Source organism: Amphiprion ocellaris, chromosome 16, assembly GCF_022539595.1.
Source record: "Amphiprion ocellaris isolate individual 3 ecotype Okinawa chromosome 16, ASM2253959v1, whole genome shotgun sequence".
Classification (NCBI taxonomy): Eukaryota; Metazoa; Chordata; class Actinopteri; family Pomacentridae; genus Amphiprion; species Amphiprion ocellaris.
In genome coordinates, this window is record NC_072781.1 from 5237139 (window position 1) to 5259757 (window position 22619).

The 22619-nt window shown below is 40.0% G+C and overlaps 1 protein-coding gene across 1 annotated transcript; it reads left to right on the forward strand.

Annotated features, from left to right (window-relative positions):
• The first annotated feature begins 1881 nt into the window (after positions 1-1881).
• On the forward strand, positions 1882-22375 carry wapla (WAPL cohesin release factor a). Its single transcript, XM_023271486.3, has 20 exons — positions 1882-2174; positions 2820-3233; positions 3416-4124; positions 5223-5530; positions 5735-5865; positions 6989-7084; positions 7669-7830; positions 10690-10826; positions 11516-11627; positions 12871-13101; positions 13831-13942; positions 14070-14167; positions 14469-14545; positions 15049-15224; positions 15520-15635; positions 15763-15978; positions 16690-16891; positions 19235-19323; positions 19427-19522; positions 20485-22375. Exons 2-20 carry the CDS (start codon positions 2846-2848, stop codon positions 20548-20550), a joined length of 3522 nt encoding a protein of 1173 aa, XP_023127254.2. The 5' UTR covers positions 1882-2174; positions 2820-2845; the 3' UTR covers positions 20551-22375.
• Positions 22376-22619: the final 244 nt, after the last annotated feature.

The following is a 22619-nucleotide window of genomic DNA, read 5'->3' on the forward strand; positions in this document are numbered from 1 at the left end:
GCCAAGACCTGTGCTCAGAACCATCAGTCAAACAGGGCACGGCCGTATTACCTCACCACCTCTGGGCCTTGATGTGGATTGACAGTCTCTCTCCCAACCCAAATACACACAAATGCCAGAAATCTGTATGTCTTACACTGAGTGGACGTGGTGTTATCATTGTCCAAATGTTGTATAATGATGACAGAGTGACTGACAAAACCCCTTCGGTCATTTGGTTAATTGTGATGTACGACTTGTGTGAGGAAAGACAGAAATATTTTCAAAACTGTGGCCACTTTACTGTTGATATCAGGGCAACTGTGACCCCATGACATGATTAAATGTCCAACTCTATAGAAGTTAATACATTTTCTTTAAGTGATATAAAGGCCAAAAAACACTTTAAAATCCTAAAAACACATTTCAAATGGGTCCCATGGCAAACTATTATCCCCTTGTTTCTGAACTGAGGCCAACCATTTCCACCAAGGACTTCCATGCTTTGAAGGAGGTGTTGTCATGTCTGAATGATGGCCATTTCAGTGTTGATACAGTTGAGACCCATTTTCCCTGCAGACCCAGGATGTTTAGAGCGTACTAGTCATTCATTTGACACCATCTGCTCCCCACACCGGTGCCAGTGCTGGTTTTTCTGCTCTCTGTTTACAGACCGCTGGAGGTGTTTGAACATTCGGTCCAGTGAGAAAACAAGAATTAAATTTGGCTGCACAGAACTGCATTTCTATTGATCAAATAGGATATTATCTTTTATTGAGATAACAGATAAAGTGGCACAGTTTGAATATTTGCTGTCTTTTTTTTTTTATAGAAATCGAGATAATAACACTGCAAATTAGAGTGATTATTTGCATGAAATAAATACTAATGGCTTCAGTAATTTGAAATAGCAAAAGAAGGTTTTTTTCCAAGGTTTTAAAAGGTTTTGATTTAATTTAGCCTGGTTTCAGTATACGTGTCTTCCATTACAATTTAGACAAGTGATAGTTTGTGGCCACAAACAACTTTAGAAAAAAAAAAAGAACACCCTGTATAACCAGATTAAAAGCCAGCAATGTGTGAACAGTTTTGCTGAACAAATAGTCCCTGCAAAAAACTGTTGCTGAGCATGATTTAGAATTTAAATGAACTGAGCACTTATTAACTAGCAATCAATTTATTATCTTTTTAAACCTTAGTTTAAGGTATATTGTTAACATTTTAAACAGCAATAATAGTATTTGTTTTGCCATATGAGCTACAAAATTTAAGTGATATACAGTATTTTTATTTAGAAATTACTAGACTTGCAGTTTCCAATTAAACCGTCGTGAGGCATGAGAGTAATATTCGTTTCACGCAATGCTTCGTTTGTTATTTTAACCATCTAATCAAAATCAGATTTAATGGCCAAGTATATACACAACCTACAAGAAATTTGGTTTCGGTTGTTGGTGTCGCCTTATGAATATGGAAAGAAAATAGTAGTAGTAATAATAATAATAATAATAATGAATATAACATAATATATACAGATATTTACAAGCTAGAGGGGAATATATAAACACAGTAGTGCAAAATGACAATTGCTACATGATGATACAGTGCAAAAAACAGAGAATGCTGTTCTTAGTGCAGACAGTACTGTACTGTAAAAACAAACAAAAACAAGACAAATGGTGAAAACAGGCGACACCACTATTCTCGTCTCTCATTGGCACGTTTTCAAGTTTAGTTTAAACCAACTAATGCGATCCTCCAACGCCCCCTATCGTTTATTATGGTTTCAGTTTTGGTCCAATCAGAATCTCGCTTGCTGACACAGTCCCAAGTGACATGAAACCCTCTCCGCTGCTGATTGGCTAATTCCGTCGCTTCAGCGCACTACATGGGGGTCTTGCCAAGCATCGAGGAGGGAGGGGATATTTTAATGGCCGTCAGCAGCACTACCAAATGCAAAAAGTCCGGATTATCCGTTACATTTAGACTGTTATAGCTACGGGTGCATTTGGGACACCTTTCTTTCGTAACAAGCATTGTTCTGGGGACATATTTGAGCTGCATATGTCTTTTTAATATTGTTTCTGCGGCGCTGAACGGACTTTACCCGCTTGATTTGTGCGCGAGTGGGAGCTCAGGCCTAGCCGGCTGGCTAAAAAACAAGCGGACGGTTAGCTAGTCGCTGGAGTTGAAAGGTAAGAGTGTGTGCTGCCATTCGTTTGTGCTCGCGACGAATTTTTAAATATCTACACTCAAACGTGAATGTTAAAATACTTGACCACATTTAAATTCAAGATTGCCGACATTTGATGCAGCCTGGTGATAAATGTAAACAGCAGCCATACGTTAGCTTAGTTAGCAATGTTGAAGCTAACGGCTAATGGCTAACTTTATAGTAGTTAACTTTACAAGCAGTAGCAAAGCAGGCTAGAGTTAACAGATGGTAGTAAGTCACATGTCCCGGCAACGTGTGATAATATATGTAACTCAAAGTTTTACTAAAGTTAATCAAATTCGATCTAGCTTTCTGTCGTGTTGCCCACACACGAGCGATAGTGTTTTTGAAAGCGATGCGAGCTAGCCATGCTAACTTTGTGTGCTATCCGACAACAGTTGACACACAACTTGGGACAGATTAATTTACCCAATCTTACAGAAGTCATTCTTGCAGAATGCATCCATAGTTATTCTAAAACATTGTTCTTCGTTTCATTTTGAGTAATGTTAACATTACTGCCAGGCACACGGCCGTTAAGCTGTTCGTTTGCTGACGGCTATTCGGTGTATTTAATGCGTGAATAGTATGTTGCATAGTGAATGGTTTCTACTTTTGTTCACAGGGAATATGTAACATAAAACAACCGACATGACATCCAGATTCGGTAAAACCTACAATCGCAAGGGAGGGGAGGCTAATTCGAAATTTGAAGAGGTATTCTCTAATAAAAAGCCCACTCTGACCACCAAATGGGGGGAGACCACCTACAAGGCTCAGCTGGGAGCCAAAAGGCCTCTGTTAAAACCTGATGTTTCTGAGGTCTCCAAGAGACCCAGGCTCGAGGACAGTGACAGCGAAGAAGATCCATTTGGGTTCGACAGTGATGATGAGTCCAAGACTGTATCTCCTCAAAGTGTGTCCCAGACAAAAGTCAGTGAAGGGGATGTGAAAAAGACGACCGCAGTGCGAAGTGATGGGGCAGCCACTTATGTGACTTCTGCACAGGCCTCTGCAAGTTTAACCACCACAGTCACAAGTAAGTAAACAAGATATAAACCAACATATCTGGACCTTAAATTCCTACCCTGATAGTCTAACAACATTTACTACATGAGCCTACATGTCAATTCATTATTTACTTTGTGATCATTCATAATAAATAGTTAATTAGTTGCAGTTTTTTTTTAACCTGAATCTAATTTCATTTTCTTTTCATAGGCAAGCAAACATCAGAAGTGAAGGCTGTTAAAAATAACCAGCCCTGGTACAAAAGTGTATCAGACAGCAACCAAAAACCTGTATGTGTGGCCTCGTTCTCAAACACACTCCCCTCTGGTGATCAGAACTTTTCAGCATCCCAGAAGCCCATCTCTTCCTCTGCTTATATAGACACCTCCCTTAAACCATCTGCTGATGCACCAGGTGGTAGCAAAGACTTCCAAACCTCTACTACTTATGATGGACTGCTATCGGAAGAGATGAAAAATGCGGAGCTGGAGCTTCCCACTGAACCCCCTCCAGAACCAGTGGACAACATTCCCCCTTCCCCATTTACTCTTAGGGCCTCAAATTGCAAGAAATACCAGCGGCCCAACCGGCCCAACCAGTTGTCATCTGAACCTGCCGAAAACAACAAGCCCACTGACACAGCGAGTGCCCAAGTTAAACCCAACAGCGTCCTTTCTGCTAGTGCAAGTAGTACTGCTGCCAGTGCTAAACCAGCAGCCAAGCCTGTGGGCAGGGGTGGTGGGAGGGTACGGGACTACACAGTTCTGCACCCTTCCTGTCTGTCGGTGTGCAATGTCACTATCCAGGACTCAATAGAGCGCAGCATTGATGAACTGGTCACGCCAGCTGCCCCTGCTGATCTTGGAGAGGCAGGCCAGATGAAGAAGAAGTCCGATGCGGCGCCACCCAAGCCCACAAGGCGAGTCTTTTATATTTCTATGTGTATCAATGGCCACATTGTGAATAACACTACTGAAGGGTTGTATTTGAAAGATAGTGGTCGCTTTGTCTTATTTAATTGTGAGGATGGCTGATATGGACAATAAAATTAACCCAGCATTTTGTGATAGTTTGACAAAATCGATACTTATATTTGTGAGCCTTTTTGGTGTCATTCAGGAAATTACTTACTTGGGATATTATTGAGTCAAAGTTTAGTACCATGCACGGACAATAGTTTAGTTTTTTTGATCTGAAATTATGAATACCAATATACAGTGTACCTTTGAATACCCTGTCTTTATTCTTCAGTTGATCAGAATCTGAAAAAGGATGGAATTGTAAGAATTATAACTAATATAGACAGCAAAATGCAAAGTGTGTTGCTGGTATAGGCCTCAGTATAGAAGCCACTAATGGTGTTATGTGTGTCATACTGTCTCTGCTAGGCTTTTATTCTTAAGGCATGTGCTTTATTTGGAAGAGTCTCCTACTGCAGAATGCTAAATTTTTGATAAGTTTGAAATCTGTACATGTTCTCGAGGTTTTTATTTTTTATTTCTGGCAGGCATGTCTGAATTAATAATTGGTTTAAAGACAGCAGGAGATGAGGCTTTGGTATGTTAGGTGAATGTTAAGTCCTTATCTGTAAAGATCCAAAACAAGCCAGACCGCATCACCTAGCCTTACTGAATGAACTTGAAGGATAATAAGAACAAGACAAGTGTTTTCAATTTAAGCTGTCCAGTTCAGCTGTTTGGAGACATTGCCATTAGTATGTCTAGTGTTGTGGTCCATTATAGGTCTATAATGTGCTGTGTTGTTGTGGTTTCTGAACAGTAATCTTGTTTCCTCTATTAACTGTTGTCTCTTTGAAAAGAAGTTCTCTATTAATTAAGTCAGATAAAAGTTTTGGTTGCCCAAATCATGTTTTCCATTAGTGCTTTACTGAAAAGGGTTGCTTTTTGTTCTGCTTGCTATACTCCAGTTTACATCTCTTCTTAATAGTATCATTAAAAACAACATCAATGCAAACACTAAAGAAATAACACATCCTCTTACTGTGTTTTATTTGCAGGTTCAGACCCACCCAGACAAAGACCAAGAAGACCAAGACTGAGACAAAGCTGGAGTTCTTTGGCTTTGAGGACAAAGAGGACCAGGAGGGCGAGGAAGGTTCAGAAGGAGGCATGGCAGGCAAGAGTAGCTACAAGATCAAGTACTTTGGCTTCGATGACTTGAGTGAGAGTGACAGCGATGATGAGAGCTCACAGGCCAAAGAGAAGAAGGCCAAGAAGGCGGCTGCAGCTTTAGCCGCTCTGAGCTCCAGTGTGGACAGCCCCCACACCAGTGACTCTCAGGACAGTCAGGCCAGCAGCAATACAGGTGAGAAACTCTTCATTTTATGCAGACAAAAACAGATTTGATGATGGTGTAGTTAGCAATTTGTTGTATGACCATAATTTATTACATAGGTTTCTAAAACCAGTTTATATCAGGAGTACTTGCATGATCCACTGTGGTGAATTTTCAGTCTATCTACATACTGATGCTTGTTTCCTGCCATCAACGATCTGCTTTATCCAACAGATGCTTTTGACTTCTCTGATGACTCCAGTCCTGGTGGCACTGAGGGACAGAAAGGACGCTCAGGGAAGACAAGTGACAAGTCCAAGGACATCGGCAGTGGACTGAAAAAGATTTTCAGTGGACCCAAAAAGGTATTTGAGCATCTCATAAATAATCAGTGTTTCTCTTTGCTTGCTTTCACTCCGGAGCCGTTTTTGTCCTTTAAATATGCAGTTTCTTTGAGTGACCTGCTGAACTTGGAAGTTTTTTACATAAGCTATGAAACTGAACATGCACAAATCTCTTGACCCATTCATTTCTGCTTAAATTTAACCAGAGTCAATCATCAATCTTAATGGGTCAGCATGGCTCTTCCAGCCTAGTTCATGATCTTCGTCCAGACCAAGGTTCAACCCTTTTCTGACTCTGCTTGGATTATTGATGTTTAAATGACATTTACATAACAGAATATATAGCTTGTCTATAATTAAACTGGGATAATTTGAGACAAGAGAGCATCAGGGAAAAGTATAGCTAGTGGGTGGGAAAGCAGAAAAACTGAAAAATAAATGTATTTGGTTGTTTTATATAATGTGATTCTGTGACTCAGCAGTAATGTAGGTGAGAACTACAGTTAAAGACTTGAGGCTTTGAGCGTTGATGCCCAGGGATTAACTAGTGACAGCAGTCTGACATGAATCCCTTAAATGTTTGTTTAGTAGCACGCACCCAATGTAGGTCTCCAGCGTTAAGATAGATTTGTTTGTTACCTCTGTGTCAGGCCAATATTTATTTAATAACTCTGCTCCAATTTGTGGTGTTTGGTGTAACACCCACATTTGCTCTGTTTTATCTAGATCATGTTTTGTAATGGCTATAGGTTATTTGTGAACTGCCTTCCTCATTCAGTGTGTATACTCTTTCTGCATCTTCGACAAAACTCCCTACATTGTCTTTGCAATATATAATTGAGTCACACAATGTGTCATTTTCAGGAAATGTTTTGTGCTGCTTGGGGACCGTCGTGCTCCACGCTGTGGCTGCTGTTGTCTGAGTCTATCAACTTGATTGCAGGATGCAATATTTACGAGTACCATTGAGTTAATTCATAACAGAAACTTATGCGTTGTGCCAGAATGTTTTTTGAAGATGAATATGACAGTTTTTCTATAAAGTGTTCTCTTTTTTTAAATTATTTTTGTGCTAGTATCATATCAGGCGTCATGCTATGCTTTTGATTAGCCAACTAATACCTAAATTCTTACTGTGTTCCAGTCACCTGCTAAAGCTGTGTACAACGCTCGCCACTGGAACCAACCTGAGCCAGAAGAGATTCCGGTGCCGCCACTTTCTCGATCCCAGACTGCTCCGGTAAGATACTGTTCTTGGCTTGTGTTTATTCCAGTGCAATAATTGTGGGCCACCTTGTCAGAAATTGGGCCCAAAAACATTTAGATACATAGAAAAGAGTGATTTTCTTTGATTTCAAATTCTCATTTGGAATGTATGCATTCATTTTCCACACAGCGTGGGGAAAACCCTAGTACAGAATTATGTAAAGCAAATGCTAATAACTAGTACCATTTGTTTACAGAATTCCCCAATCCCTACTGCCCACAATTCAGGATATTGTTTACTGGTCTCTTGTGTATCGATTGCTCTAATTAGTTTGTTGCCGTTCACATTCAGTCAACCAGGGTTTACTTGTATATTCTGTATCGAACTCTCCCCATGGAAGTGAATGTTTGCTCAGAGACAAGCTAATCAGAGTCTGGCAAGTGGGATTTAAAAGTTGTTAACTTTGCACTACCTCGTCTGACATCTGTTAACAGCACTTATTAAAGACTTGTGTGCTTAACAGACTGTTCAGCTGTGGTAAATCTTGTGGACATGTCATTAAACAGATTTTGTTGTTTTGGTATGAGCCCTGTTCCTGCGCTTCTTTTCATCCTTAGGGCATTTTATCGAGCAGCAGCAAGGACAGCAACTCTCATAAAGATGACGGCTTATTCAAAGCCCCTCCACCGCCACCCAAAGTCATTAAGTCGGAGACCATCCCCACACGACTCAACCAGGATATCGTCACAGCGCTCAAATGCAGGAAGGAAGATAAGGAGGTGAGTCCAGAGCATGGTTAGGAGGTTTTCTGCTGAGTAACAGCAGGTGAGGAGAAACTCTCTTTTGTAGATAGGCGCTTATTTGTGATCAGTTTTTAGTACATTTGTGTTCATGCTGTATATGAATTCATCTCTCTTTTTCATACTCAGCCAAGCAGCTTCCACCCATTTCATGCGGGTTAAAGAGCGAAGGGATATCAGGGTTTATTCCTACATAGAGGAATATCCCCCTCTCAAAAAAAGTTTTTAGGCACCCCTCAAAGAGCATTGTTTTAGTCAGTGGCAAAGGAAACAATTTCCCAAATGATAGAGATTAAAAATATGTATATTTTGTATCCACTTTGTTAATGGGTTTTCATTAATTCTAGTACAATAGACATTGTTGTTTATCAGCTGATCAGAAATAACAGAGCAATCCATTTATTTCTCTCGAGTAAGGTAGTGCAGACTCATTGCCTTTACTCATACTGATCATGCTCACTCTCATGTGTAGTACACCACCCAAAGGCCCATTCTGAGCACTATGAGTGTCATGGAGACATTTCACGTCTCGTTCAAAAAGCTTCCTCCATTATAAAAGCCAGTTTGTTCTTTCATGCGCACACACCAATATAGACTTAGAAAGTAGAGATTGGATGTGCACACAGTTCTAGTCATACAACAATATGCATGCAACCGACTGCTATGTAGATGGTTGCATTTCTATTTTTTACAGGATACAGCAGTGAGTAGCAGTGCCGCATTTTATATGTAAAAATCAAAGACCCTCCAAAGTCAAGGAGTGACTGCTTCAATTACACCTCATTATGTGATGAATTTTAAAGGTGTGGATGATGGAGAATATCCTCGTAAAGTCTCTCCTCATGACGAGCATTCGTTTTGAGTACCATTTGTTTCCCTGGAACATGTGCAGTCAGCTTGCTCACAGTACAGAAAGTCTGTGCAAGCAGACATCCACAGATGGATGGCCACATAGTTTGTCCCTTTCAAATGAATCTGCCTTGTCCTTTGGATGTAGGTAGGATGAGTCATGGCCTCAGGAGTTGTTTCTCCTGTGTTGTGCCATGCGTGTCTCAGGCGGTTGTTTTGCCCCTTAATGTACAGCTCTCTGTACACTACGCTCTGTTTATGTCTGGGCATTATGTCCTTGGGGTGCATAAGCTTCTCCCTCAGCGCTGGGCTTTAAGCGCACAGGGACGCAGTGTTTGTTGAGGATCCTCCTGACTTTTGTTGATACTCCTGTACCATAACGAATAGCAATGTTGTTGTATTGATTGGTCTTTTCCTGTCTGTCTGTTCTATGTCTTTTTGTGGTTTTGACAAAGGCCCAGTTTGGGTAACCACATGTTTTAAGTGCTTCTCTGATGTGCTTGTGCTCCTTCTCTTTCCTGTCTGACCTTGTGGGCACATCCTGAGCCTGATGGTGTAGAGTTCTGATAGCCCCTAGCTTGTGCTCCAGTGGGTTTTGAGAATCAAATTGTAAATATTGATTGATGTGCGTGTGTTAGTGTTGTGTATAATTTGATGTTAAGGATTCTGTCATCGTTGGCGCACACTGGAAGGCCAGACGATTTCCTCTGACATTTTCCCAGATGAAATGATGTTGCTGTCAGCTGCATTGATTTGTTCTGTGATGGCTTCCACTTCCTGTGTTTTGATTTTGACCCAGGTGTCATCCATGTATCTAAACCAGTGGGTGGCAGCAGTTCCTGCGAAGGAGGTGAGGGCTCTGCTCTCAACACCTTTCTCAGAGACACTGGCAAGCCTGTGCTTGTGCCTGGACCCGTTGTATTGGAAATCAGTGATGATTATGTGGAGGCCAAGTAGGGCACATATGTGGTCTGGAGTGGGGTCGGCTCTTTTGGACAGAGTTATGTCCTGTTTATTCACAGTCTTTGCTGCTTCTGGGCTGGAAATGTTTGTGAAGAATGTTTTGATATGTTAGGATCTCATGGTTTCACCTACATCAAGTTTTTTTTTTAATGTATTTGGCAAATGTCTTTGATTTTTTTTTTTGATGATTTTGTAAAGTGAAGGGGTACTGATGGTCGGTAGGTGTTTTGCAATGTTGTAGGTAACCAGTGGATCAGAGTGGGGCTCAGCCCGTAAATCCAAGGAGTGGCCTCCCTGGGGTACAAATGGTAATAAAATGGCTGGTCAGTGGCTTTGTCCTATTCCAGCTGTTGCAGGCAGTTTATTACCTTCTTACCCCGACCCTAATGGCTCACATGACCTCAATGACTCATCGTCCTCATGACCCGACAAGAGATTAAATGCCCAGAACTGAAGAAAACCTTTCGAATGAGAGTTGAAATGTCTTCAGACTGAAGCAAGTGCAGTTGCCTTTGTTTTAGCACATAAATATACCCTGACCTGGATGACTGTGGATCTTAACAGACACAGCAAAAGGAAAGCTTGTGATTGTTGAATGTCGAAAGCAGGACTTCTGCTATTAATTTAACCCCCTCTACAGTTGACATCATTTACAGTTATGCCTTCTGTCCCCAGATCAGACTTTTGGCTCTTGAGGTAAAATGGTTTCTGCTATGGTAAACTATCACCACACATTGTTGCCATCTGAAACTCAGGTCCTTGATTCATGTGTCAAGCTAAGTACACTCACACTATGACTTGCATTCAGAGCCAACTGCTGATCAAGCCCTAAGTCCATATGCTGAGCTGTTTTACATGAAGGGTGTTAGCACAGTCAGCTCTTGCTGCTAATGGAACCAACAGAGGACTTTACCAGTGAGAGCAGGTCTGCCAGTGTTTGTGGATGTTTGTGTAGGCTGATTGTGTCTCTGGACAGATGCACTGCTTCCCAATTAGCTGCAATTAACCCCATTCCCCTTCTGCCAGCTGTACACGGTGGTGCAGCATGTGAAACACTTCAACGACGTGGTGGAGTTCGGAGAGAATCAAGAGTTCACAGATGACTTTGAGTACCTGGAGACGGGGCTGAAGAGCAGTCAGCCGCTCAACACGAGATGCCTTAGGTAAGTGTGGGAAAACACAGCCTCTTTCTTTGTAGCACTCTGCAGAGGAGCACTTAGATGTTCTAAGTCTGTTCTGACATGGATTTTTTTCCCCAACGTCACAGGTACAGAGTACCAAGTAGCTCTCTGAGTTGATTGAATGGTACAAGCACTTGGCACTTCATGTTTATTCATAATATAATAATAATACTTATTATCCTAAGTGAGCACCAGGAGCTAGCAATTAAAAAAGAGAGCACATATTATAAATTGTGTTTTTTAAAGTAATACAAAAATAACCCTGATCCCCACAAGGAAAGGATGTGTACCTAAATTTCCCCCTTCCTCTCTGCTCTCTATCCTTTTCTGTTTATGTATCTTCCTTCTATTTCCACCGTCTGTTGGAGTAATATGCTGAGATAAAACATGTAGCCATTCTGTTGTGAAAATGGAATCCACTCAGGAGAGACAGCCTTAAGTTGAGAAAAAACTGCAAGGAGTCCAGCCTCCTATAAGATGTTCATCATTCTTTCTGCATGCAGGGAGAGGAGGGTAAAAAGACAGAATAAGATTACAAAACAAAAGATAAAAATCACAAATGATGAAACAGATTTTGTTAATAGTCTTGCATTTAAACTAAAATTAATTACACATAATGTGGCACCGACTATTTAATTGTTCTGTAACATTTCTGCCTTCTTTCCTCCCAGTATAATCAGCCTGGCTGCGCGGTGTGCCATGCCCAGCTTCAGGATGCACCTGCGGGCCCGAGGAAAAGTGGCGCAGGTCTTCAAAATGCTCAGCGACGCTCCACAACACCCGGTCAGTATAACGGTGTTTTTCAGTCACCTGCTTCTCTAATTTCTTTCTGGCATTTCCTTCAAAAGTACAAAAGTTGTAGCAGATGGTAGAAAGTTGCAACAGACGGTAACGTTTGCCACTTTGGAATAATTACTGCTTTTGTTGTTTATTTGCTGAACCTTCACATTTCCATCTAGGCTGAAGTTTTGAATCTTGAGCCTTAGCAGGTGCTTTTAGCTGCTGAATAATCTAAATATAGCACCCAAGAGTTAGATAAATAGCTAAACAGGAATACTGTTACTTTAGTAATTACCTGGATGTTTGTCAATATTTATTATTAGTTTATTAATTTTACAGTTTTAAAAAAATAGGGCTAAATGCTATAGATGAACATTTTGCATGATAAAATATATTTCATTCTATAGATAATACAGCTATTGATGACATATTTCTTATTAAAATCTAGAAGAAAAAAAGCTTTATTTTGAATTTAACTACCCTGCTCTGAACCAAGCACTTTAGCTGATTTTTCAGTGTATGTAGGTAATAATTTTGCACAAAATACACACATATAAATGCAAAAAATGTATACACAAATAAAAAAAGATTCGTCCTTTGCAATGTCACTGTGCTTTCATGGCGATTTACATCTAAACCACTATTTAAATTGAATGAATGAATTAATGTTTTTATTTCGAATGTGAGGGGGAAAAAAGCCACAAAAACTAATCAAAATACTCAAAACAAAATAAAACACAACAAAACAAACAAACACAACAGAACAAAGCAAAGCAAAACATAACAACCCAACATATCCAAAAAGGAGTAGAACGAAGCATAAGCTTATTTACTCCGACTCCTTCTCCATCTCGACCATCAGTCACTCAGTACCCCACTCCCACAGTTATTTATGTACATATTTACAAACAAAATAGAAAATAAATCATATAAATAAACAAATATTAAATGATCAGTGATATACCCGTATCAAATTGCCATTGGTATACATGTTTGCAGTTACATAAAAACTAGAATTTCTTTTAATTATTATGTTGCTTAACTTACAGTATCTGATTAAGTGTAGTTGCTGTCATTAGTAAAGTGTTACGTATTCTTGTTGTATACATTTTTGGTGAAAACGTAACTGATTCTTGTTTGATTTTCCAAACTTAGAGATTTCTGTTGTTCAAATCATTGGCCTCCTTGTCTCACCTCCATATTTTCTATATCACTTTGTAAACACTGGTGTCTATCGTCCCATCAGAACCTTGCTCTGTGCACGGCCGCCCTGATGTACATCCTGAGTCGGGATCGTCTTAACATGGATCTGGACAGGGCTTGTCTGGAGCTGATGATCAAACTGCTGGAGCTGGACCAGGACTACTCGGGCCACCAGGATCAGCTCACCGCCAAGGAGGTGGAGAAGGTCAAGGAGAAAATCAGGAAACTCTGTGAGACTGTGCACAACAAGCACCTTGACTTGGAAAACATCACGGTAGGTTGTCTATGAATAACCATGAGGAGTGAGCTTCATGCGTGGCTGTAACCTTCCCTCTGAGTTCTTCTGACATTTTCTTTAACAAGCAGTTGAATTCCTGGCAGGATAAACTTTCAATGCCATTCACCAGCTGTCTTTCCCTATTTTCTGTCTGTCTTCACTGTAAATTTAATCAAGGGACAAATGCCCAAAAAAATCTATAAAAAAAGAAGCTTCATTGGAGGCATTTTTAGTAAAAGCTTAAACCAATGCCAAATTTAATCTTGTTTGAATGGACCTCACTCTATTTTACCCTTGATTCTAGAACATTACAGTTGTATAATATGGAAATTGATGTGAAGAATGACAGAGGCTCCCATCAAGATATTTTTATTGTGCTCATATTTTTAGTCATGAATTAATTGATCTAATAAACACATTAGGTCCTTCGCGTGCCCTCGTTTAGTTGAACTGATGACGCTATTCGCATTTGGCGCTTTATTTTCCTTATCTGGCAGCTTAAATAAAGAAGTAATTAATATTTTAGGTGTAGATGATTATTCTGATTTATGAATACCAAACAGGTTATTTGTAATGCGAGCGTCCAGGGGAATATTATCCAACAGTTACTAAAAATGTTCTCATTGCTCAGATTTATTTCTGTTTTAATCTGTATTCTCTAATGAGAACAAGTTTTGAAAGATGCTCTGAGACAGATTTTGTAAGTTTTTGATTTTCTTTTTGAAGACGGGCCACCTCGCCATGGAGACATTGCTCTCGCTGACCTCCAAGAGGGCCGGGGATTGGTTCAAAGAAGAACTGCGGCTACTGGGAGGCCTGGACCACATTGTAGACAAAGGTAGGTCTGCTGGGTGCTGCCGTGCCAGTTTAAATTGTCTATTTACATGTTCACATTCACAGCTGTTTCACTTTCACTGTCTCGTAAAGGTGTTTAGTAATCACGTGTCCTGTTTGTGTTGCCACAGTGAAAGAGTGTGTGCAGAACCTGAGCCAAGAGGACGACAAGGAGAATCTCGTAGCATCTTTATGGGGAGCTGAGAGGTGTCTGAGAGTGCTTGAAAGTGTAAGTTCAGCCCTGTCAGCTTTCTCTTTCTCCAAAGTCATACAAGAGAGACGCACAAGGACAAGAGTAATTGAGTAGTAAGCTTGGAATTGTTGACTGGTAACCTTTTATTGCTACCTGATGAAAGGCTTTGTTTAAAACACTGAATGTCTCTTATCAGCTGTCTCTCTTAAAATGCCATTGACAACTTTAGCCCAACAGATGGGTCTCTCCCTATTTTCTGTTTCTCAACTCCTATTCGAGCCTTTCAGTGTACTTTACCCTCTATTGATTTAATTTTTCTTTCATTGTCTGTCAACAGGTGACAGTGCAGAACCCAGAAAACCAGAGTTACTTGATTGCCTACAAAGAATCACAACTCATTGTCTCTTCTGCCAGGTGAGCATCAGCTACTGCTCGGAGCTATTATTGATTTCACACAGACACATGCAGAGACACCTGCTACCATAACAACTTTTCATTCAGTTTCCTTTCATATTTTTTTTAAACTTCATTGTATCCATCAGATTGACTGGTGTTCTCAAGGGTATATTGGTGTTGAACTTTGTTGTCTGTTATTGAAACCATCTTCAGCCTGTTGAAGAAAGAAACAATCACTGTAGAATGGACTGTGGGTAAAATAAAATCCCCTGCTTACCAACATTGTTAGCATGTGATCATATAAAGATTTCCAACCCTCATTAATAGGAATTACTGGCCAAGTTGAATCTTATCTTTAGCGAATCATTCATGAATGCCAGTCAGAACTGTAATCTATGCTGTTGCTTTTCATCTGTTTATGTTTCTCTTCCCACTTTCTCTTTTGAATGTCCCTCATTGCTGCAGTTTCACTTTTCTGTTTACTGTCTCTCGTTAAAAAATGTTTTTCTTGCTTTCTTTAGAGCTTTGCGGTACTGTGAGGATATGATCCAGCGGTATAGCAGGGCATTAAACAACAGCTCTGTATCATCATCGGGTGCAGCGCTGCCGCACTGCAGCTTCAGTAATGTGGGCAAGGCGGTGGAGGACTGCATGAGGGCTGTTATAGGAGTGCTGCTCAACCTTACCCATGACAATGGTATCCTCATTTACAACTTTCTAACTTTTGCATTCCCTTTTCTCTGGGCTCTGGGCTCTGGGCAATAATTCAGAATTGTAGCTTATTGTTTGCAATGCTAATGTTGGAATGCATATTGATGAAGCTCAGCTCAGTGGCTCATAGGATTGTATTCTTTCCATTGTGGTCATTTTGACTTGGAGTGTCACTCAAGACTAGTAGGGTTAGATTTAATCCTGAAATGTAATGTTCAGTTGCTTCACAGGGAATCATGCCATGAGCACATGTTTAATAATGCTCTTATTTTTGTCTGCAGAGTGGGGAAGCACAAAGACAGGTGAGCAGGAACAGCTAATAGTGACTGCTCTCAATTGCGTCCTTCGAGTTCCACGTTACATCCCCCAGGAGCAACGCTTTGACTTGCGAGTACTGGTAAAGTTCAACAAAACAAAACGTTCCTACGACAGTACAGTTGTTGACAATATTCTAGAGACCCACGTTTGCTCCGTGCATGTCTATGGCTGTGTCTTATTTGTTTATTCTGCTGTGTGTCTACCAGGGTCTAGGTTTGCTAATTAACCTTGTGGAGTACAGCTCCAGAAACCGCCACTGTCTGGTGGACATGGAGTACCATGTGGATGACACCTGTCTGGAAGACAGCCTGATGCAGCCTGCTGACCCAACACAATCGGACACAGCGTCACAGTCTGCTGAGACTCAGGGAGACGAGGCTGACAAGCCTAAGCCCTCCGGTGCTTTGGCTGCCCTGGTGAAGGTAGGAACTATGCCAGAACTCATTAATAAATATTTTAGCAGTCAGTGTACGTGCTTCTTTTGTTTTGGTGACTGGAGAGTTTCTCATCGCTTCTTTTGTCTCAGCAATTTGTTTCAGAAAGTGATGAGCAGTGATGATGGAAAAAATCACTGTTTTACACGTCCAGTGTGTTTTATGAAACACTGGTTCATCTGTGAGCATGCATTTTTAGAGAGAATTCATCGTTTCACCACTGTGTACATAACCTGAAGCTGGTCCCTTTTAATGTTTTTTAGCTAAATGCAGAACTCTATCTAGAATGCATACTTCTGACAGCTTCAGCTTTAAGTAGCAAGTGTAAATCGATGCATGTTTGGTTGCGGATTTGAATTTCAAGCTGAAAATGTAACTTTATTAAGGCTTTGCTTTATTATTGATATTGCTTCAACTTAAGCCCTTGCCTGTTTTCTTAAAGTTTGAAAAGAAGCTTTGAGAATAAATTCGTGATTAACTTTGAAATTCCTTTTCATGGTCAAGACTTCAAGGCTTGTTTCACGGTGTTTGGCGTATTCAGTTACTTTCTGCCCTCACCATGAAAAAATACCTTTGCTGTCATACTTAACTGATATTTTTTTTATTCCCTGTGAGTTAACAAGTCTGCCATGTTATTGGCTCCACTTTCTTCAGTTTATGTTTGGAGTTCACATCTGTTTGTTTCTCTCTAAATCCTAGCTCTTCCTTGAGAGGGAGCGGGCTGCCATCCTGGCTGAGGCTAAGACTGATGACCTCATCAGCGAGGCCCCGAAGCCGGCACTGGACCAAAGTGGAGAGTGGCAAGAGACGTCGGGAGAGATCCAGTGGGTGGCAGCCGAAACCAACGACAGCCAAACCGAGAAGAAAGAGGAGGAGGATGAAGAGTTGGATCTAAATAAAGGTAGACGTTTGTGTGTGTGTTTAAAGTTGTTTGTGTACATGTGAGAGGAGCTGTTTTTAGCTTTGGCTAAAATCATAATCGGGATAAATGTGCTTAATGTTGTTGCAATGATTACTGTGTGGCAACAACTTAATTACCTTATTTGCTTCTCAACTAATTAGGGTTGGAGCAAGAAAAACTGCTTCGTGTTTTTTTGAGCCCATTAAAGTGCAGTATACAGTTGGACTCAAAAGTCTTCAAATGGACTCTAGCTAAAATGATAAATTTATTAGTGCTGGACAAAAAAAAAAAAGACTAATTTGATTAATAAAGTCATTTTTAAAGTAGAATATATCCACCATTATGTAGTTCCAGCTCACACTTTTCATCATTTTCAGTTAATTATAGACCAAACTGTTGATCAAGATAATAATAACAATAATATTAATCTTTATTTCTGTAACACCTTTGAAAAGTGGAGTTGCAAGGTGTTCTACAAAGCATTAAACTACACAAAGCATTGAACAGCAACAATAAAACATTAAAAGACAAAAAACATGAGAGAAGGCAGCGCAATCTTAAAAAGAGCACTCAGGGAGCATCAGAAAAGGAACAAAATGTCATACAGGTGGGCTTTTAAAAGATTTTTGTTTTCAAGTGAGGCACTGACTGAGCTGTTCCGGATTCTAAGTTATAGACAAAATAATCTGTATTGAACTTAGTTGTTAGATGCTCCTCTAACATCCAGTATTTCTGTTTAGCAGAATACTGCAGTTGGGCTGTTTTATGACGTGTAGGAAATTATGTGGGTACAGAAAGATGATTACATTGCAACCACCGGTGATGCACACTTTAAACGGTTAACCACTTATTTCACATTTAACTCCTTGAATGCTCATGAGGCAGAATTATAACGACACTTAGATTTGGTGATTTAAATCGGCAGTAAAAGTCAATTGGCCATAGATTGAGCCAGATGCCGACAGCTTGTGTGTTTGTCCAGTCGCTCCACTACTCATTGTCATTATGCATTAGGAGTATAATGATGAATTCACGGTTAAATAGCTCGCATACTGCATAGATAGGTTGTTTAGATGGCTGAACTGCAAGAAAAGAAATGCAAAGCTCTCTTTTTTTTTTGCTGTGTGTCAGTTCTTTGAATATAGACACCATAAACACAGAAAAATAGGACTATTAGTGACTTTCATTTAATCCTTCACCCTCAGTACACACTGTTCGGTGGGTCAATATATAATTGTGGGACTTTTTGTAACGTAGTTGACAGGTATCATAGTTGACATTTTTGCTGTTTTCAGGCCTAAAATCAACACGACCGCCTATAACCAAACACCACATGGGAAATTTCAGAAAAATATATTATATATACAATTGAGTAAAATGTAGTTATTTATGAAGATATTGTAGTAAAACTGTTGACATGCCATAAATCCACACTTGACTCTGGTCCCAGGTCTAAATACAAACACTGGGGTGACCAGGTGTTCTCTAGCTTCACCCAGGCTCTGGAACAAGTTCGCCCCCGACATGCGCACCATCACTGACCTAGGTCTTTTTAAATCAAAACTCAAAACCTTCCTGTTTGAAATAACTTTCAATACCTAGCAGCATGGGGACATTTTATTACTTTTATTTCTTTTAGATGCTCTATTTTAGTGCTGTTGTATTGCTGTTTATTTTATTGTCTTCTTGTATATTTTACGGGCTGCACAGTGGTGTAGTGGTTAGCACTTCTCGCCTTGCAGCTAGAAGATCCCTGGTTCGCATCCCAGCATTCCCGGCATCTTTCTGCATGGAGTTTGCATGTTCTCCCTGTGCATGTGTGGGTTTTCTCTGGGTACTCCAGTTTCCTCCAACAGTCCAAAAATATGCTGAGGTTAATTGATTATTTTAAATTTGCCTGTAGGTGTGAGTGTGATTGTTTGTCCTGCTTGAAGTTGCTGTATTGTTTTTAAGTTATTTTATTATTTTTTACTGTGAAGCACTTTGGTCATCCTTTGGGCTGTTGTAAAGGGCTATAGAAATAAACTTTGATTTGATTTGAATTAGAAGGTGGTTGTTATTAAATTCAGACGGTTATTTGGTTGGCATTTTAGTGATATCCAGTCATTTTTTTATTAATACGTGATTGTTTCCGTAATAAATGTTTATGGAATTTGTAAAGACATGATCAAAAAACTTTGTTTTTTTACTTTTCTTAAAAATTTATGCAAGATGTATCCCATGAACTTCAGAAGTCCCTCGACTATATATTGACCCGGCTAACTTTCAGAGATTTAACAGTTATGTACAGCATGGGAACATATCTCTAACTGTAACTGTGAACCTTGTTGTGTTTTGTTGTAGCTCTGCAGCATGCAGGCAAGCATATGGAGGACAGCATTGCTGCCTCCTACACCGCTCTGCTGCTGGGCTGCCTCTGCCAGGGCAGCCAGGTGAGAATACCACACACACAGATATACACAATATCATTGGAGAATTCTTTTTATACACAAAGTTCTCCATGTGGTTCATCACCCACCTTTCTGCCCTCCTCAGATAAATGTGACTACTGTGAGAGAGCATCTACCTAAAGGGGATTTCTCCATCATGACAGAAATGCTGAAGAAGTTCTTGAGTTTCATGAACCTCACTGTGAGTAGGATCAGTCCTCTGTTATCAGACACATTAGAGATTAATTGTGTTATAAGGAGCTACAGACATGCAGAAACATGCTGAATTGATTTTCTTCCTTGGAGATAAGTTACAGACGAGCCATCATTTTCAAGTGATAAAATGCTGACATCAGAGGTATTTTTTGTAAACGCATTCAAGTGTTGCTACAATCCTTAGCTCGAGGCAATTTGAATTGAAGATAGAAAAAAGCCATTTAATTGGACCCATTGAGCAAACGCACATTTTTGTGCAGTGGCGTGGCTTGGATCAAATAAACATTTTTGAAGGCCAGTGATTCTGTATCGTACCACATTTCCATTTAGTTTCAAATAATTGCAGTTTTATGCTTGTTTTCTGCACGTTCCATTGGCGCTTTTCTGAAAAAACGCTAGAAAATGGATAAAAAGGAAAAGATTTGTTTCTGTTTATTCCATTAATGAAAAGACTGAGGAATACAAAACGTGAAATGGCAGCAAAGACTAAAATATGAAAGGCTTTCTGATTTGTTGCTCATCTAAAATGTTTCTCAATAGCTTCTCAGTCGCTCTAAAATCACTTCCACGGCTCTTAGTAGCACTTAGCTTTTATGAAAACAATTATAATACAAAGTGGGATCAATAAATTGTTATCAATTAGATTCTTGTGTGTCCAAACAGCGTAATTCATAGTAGTGATATGAATTCGGAAAATGTCCTTTACAAATGATTGAGGAATTACTATAAACTGAGCAGTTAGGCTGTCACAGATGTGTGTTTTGCATCAGCTTTGATTGTGACTCATCCTGTCAGAACTGAAAACCGGAACCATCTGTTTCATTAATACTGCCTTTGAACAGACGCTCGAACATCCTCGAAAATCCTCACTGTCTGCGCCTCAAGACCTCACAAAGACAGCACCACGTGTTATCCCTCCCTTGTTTTTGTTTTTCTGTCTCCACACAGTGTGCAATGGGCACCACAGGACAGAAGTCCATCTCACGGGTCATCGACTACCTGGAGCACTGTTAACAGACGGCAAACTCATATCCTGACTGCACATAAAAGGGATACCTGGCTACTCCGGTCCCCCCCTCCCCTGCTCAACAGGAGCCACAGAGGGGCCATCGGAGTCCGAGCAGCATTCCCTCCACTTCACCTGATCTCCCAACGCTGCGATCACTCCGACATCTCAGACAAAGGCTGATGTGTGGGTAAACACTCACTCAGACACAAAGGTTTCACTCCCTTTCTGGAGCACAGCCCGAACCAAAGCCCTGGTAGCCGACAGACACGCAGATTTCTTCATTTTCTCTCAACATTTAGAGTCAGATTCATCCTCAGGTGGGGGGTCAGGCAGAGGCTAGGCTAAATCCCACAAGCTTCTCAATAATCTGTGGAATGTCAAATGAATCGGACTCAGAACAGACCTCTTCATGCATCGTCCCAAAAGCTCCGACAGTAACGGGCCACTGGGGAGGATTCTCCGGGCTGCTGTCGGGTTTTGATTTCTGGTCGCTCGGCTGGAGTGTAAGACCTCCGAATGAAATTTTATGGATCATTACGTTTTAATCTCCGCTTATCCACGTCCAAGCCAAGGGTGAAATCATTGATTAGCATGACAAACAATCATTTTCATGGATGTTAGAACGATGTCTCTATATGTAAAACTTTGTGTGGAATGATTTTTTTTGGAATGCATTCATCCATTTAGCTAAGTGTTTGCAGTTGGCTTGAATGTTTAAGGGAAAAAGAATTTTTCAGCTTTGATTTGTATGTTTTTATCGCTTCGTGTAGACATCCTGTCATTGTTTTTAGATTTTTCTTTTTTTAAAGCTTTTTTCCCCCAAAACTATGAATTACTGTTAAACAAATCAAGAGTGTGTGACATGCTATTACGAAATCTGTATTTCCTCCCCAGCCGTTGTCGGTTTGATCACATTTTTAGTTAGTTTAGATTATTTAAATTTCAGTTAATTCAACCGTGTGTAATTACACGATGCATTTAAACTCACAGGTATAGCAGATGTGATGAATTACTCCAATGATGGTCGTGCTTCCCTTTTAAAGTTTTTAATGAAGTTATTTTTTTAATGTATTTAATTTAATGCTTTCTCCTCCTGCGTAAATGCAAAGTCCTTTACTTAGCGAGATGCCATTTGTGTCAAACGTTTCACATCATGTTTCATTATAATCAACCCCACGTGACACAGCTCAGTGGCTGGACATAGTACAGGTATGCAAGGGGATTATGTTAAGTTGAAGTTTTGGTTTAAAGCTGCCCAAACTGTGTTCAGTATAATAGGAAAAGGGGGATGTTTCTATGTCCAGTCACAAGCAGCTTCATGTTTTTACCCTCATTATACCACGAGGTGTCTGCATTGGAAAACGTGCATTAAGCTCCCATTTATTTATTCTATTGTAGTGTCATTTAACCTGTGATGATACACCTGAAACCTTTGAAAAAGCCTCCGTCTTATACTGCTCACATGTACGATCACTGATTTGAATGACAGCCATACCTGTATAAACATTAGTTTTATCTGGTTTGTAGGACTGCGGTGAACAGAACTGTGTCTACTGTTAATTACTTTGCAAAAATTTTTGGTCTGAATGGAATTTTAGAGTGTAAATATTCCTGTACATAGCAGTTTAATGGACATTTAAAAATGCTTAGACTACTTTTTTCCCTGAAGCTGATATTTTTATTTTATACAATATTTCTGAGTTGTTTGGAAAAACAAAAATTGCAGCAAGAGAAAAAAAAATGTTTGTACCCCTTTCAAGGACACTGTCTTTGGTTACATGTAAATAGTTGTATCTCAAAAAGGCAAAAAAAGTTGCTACTTTCAGTACACTCCCTATGCGTTTTCTTTCTTCAGTTGTTTTCTTTCATTTTCCAGACTTCTGAGGTGAATGTTTTTATGCATTCCAAGCTACAGGAGGTGAACACTTTACCAAACACAAGTAGTGTTTTGTTCCCTTTTGGTATTCATGCGTGTCGTAGCCGCTGAATGCTTAACTTTGTATTCCAGCTCGTCTCCGTGTCTGTAACCCTACAAAGCTGTAAGTGAAAGTGTGTGCGGGGTTGTAGTGGGAGT

Bases quoted from the DNA above. Each gene is read 5' to 3' on its own strand.
- wapla (XM_023271486.3), top strand. From the start codon at position 2,846: ATGACATCCAGATTCGGTAAAACCTACAATCGCAAGGGAGGGGAGGCT. The intron at 3,234-3,415 runs GTAAGTAAACAA...TTCTTTTCATAG, and splicing joins TTTAACCACCACAGTCACAA to GCAAGCAAACATCAGAAGTG. The intron at 15,979-16,689 runs GTAGGAACTATG...TCTAAATCCTAG, and splicing joins CTTTGGCTGCCCTGGTGAAG to CTCTTCCTTGAGAGGGAGCG.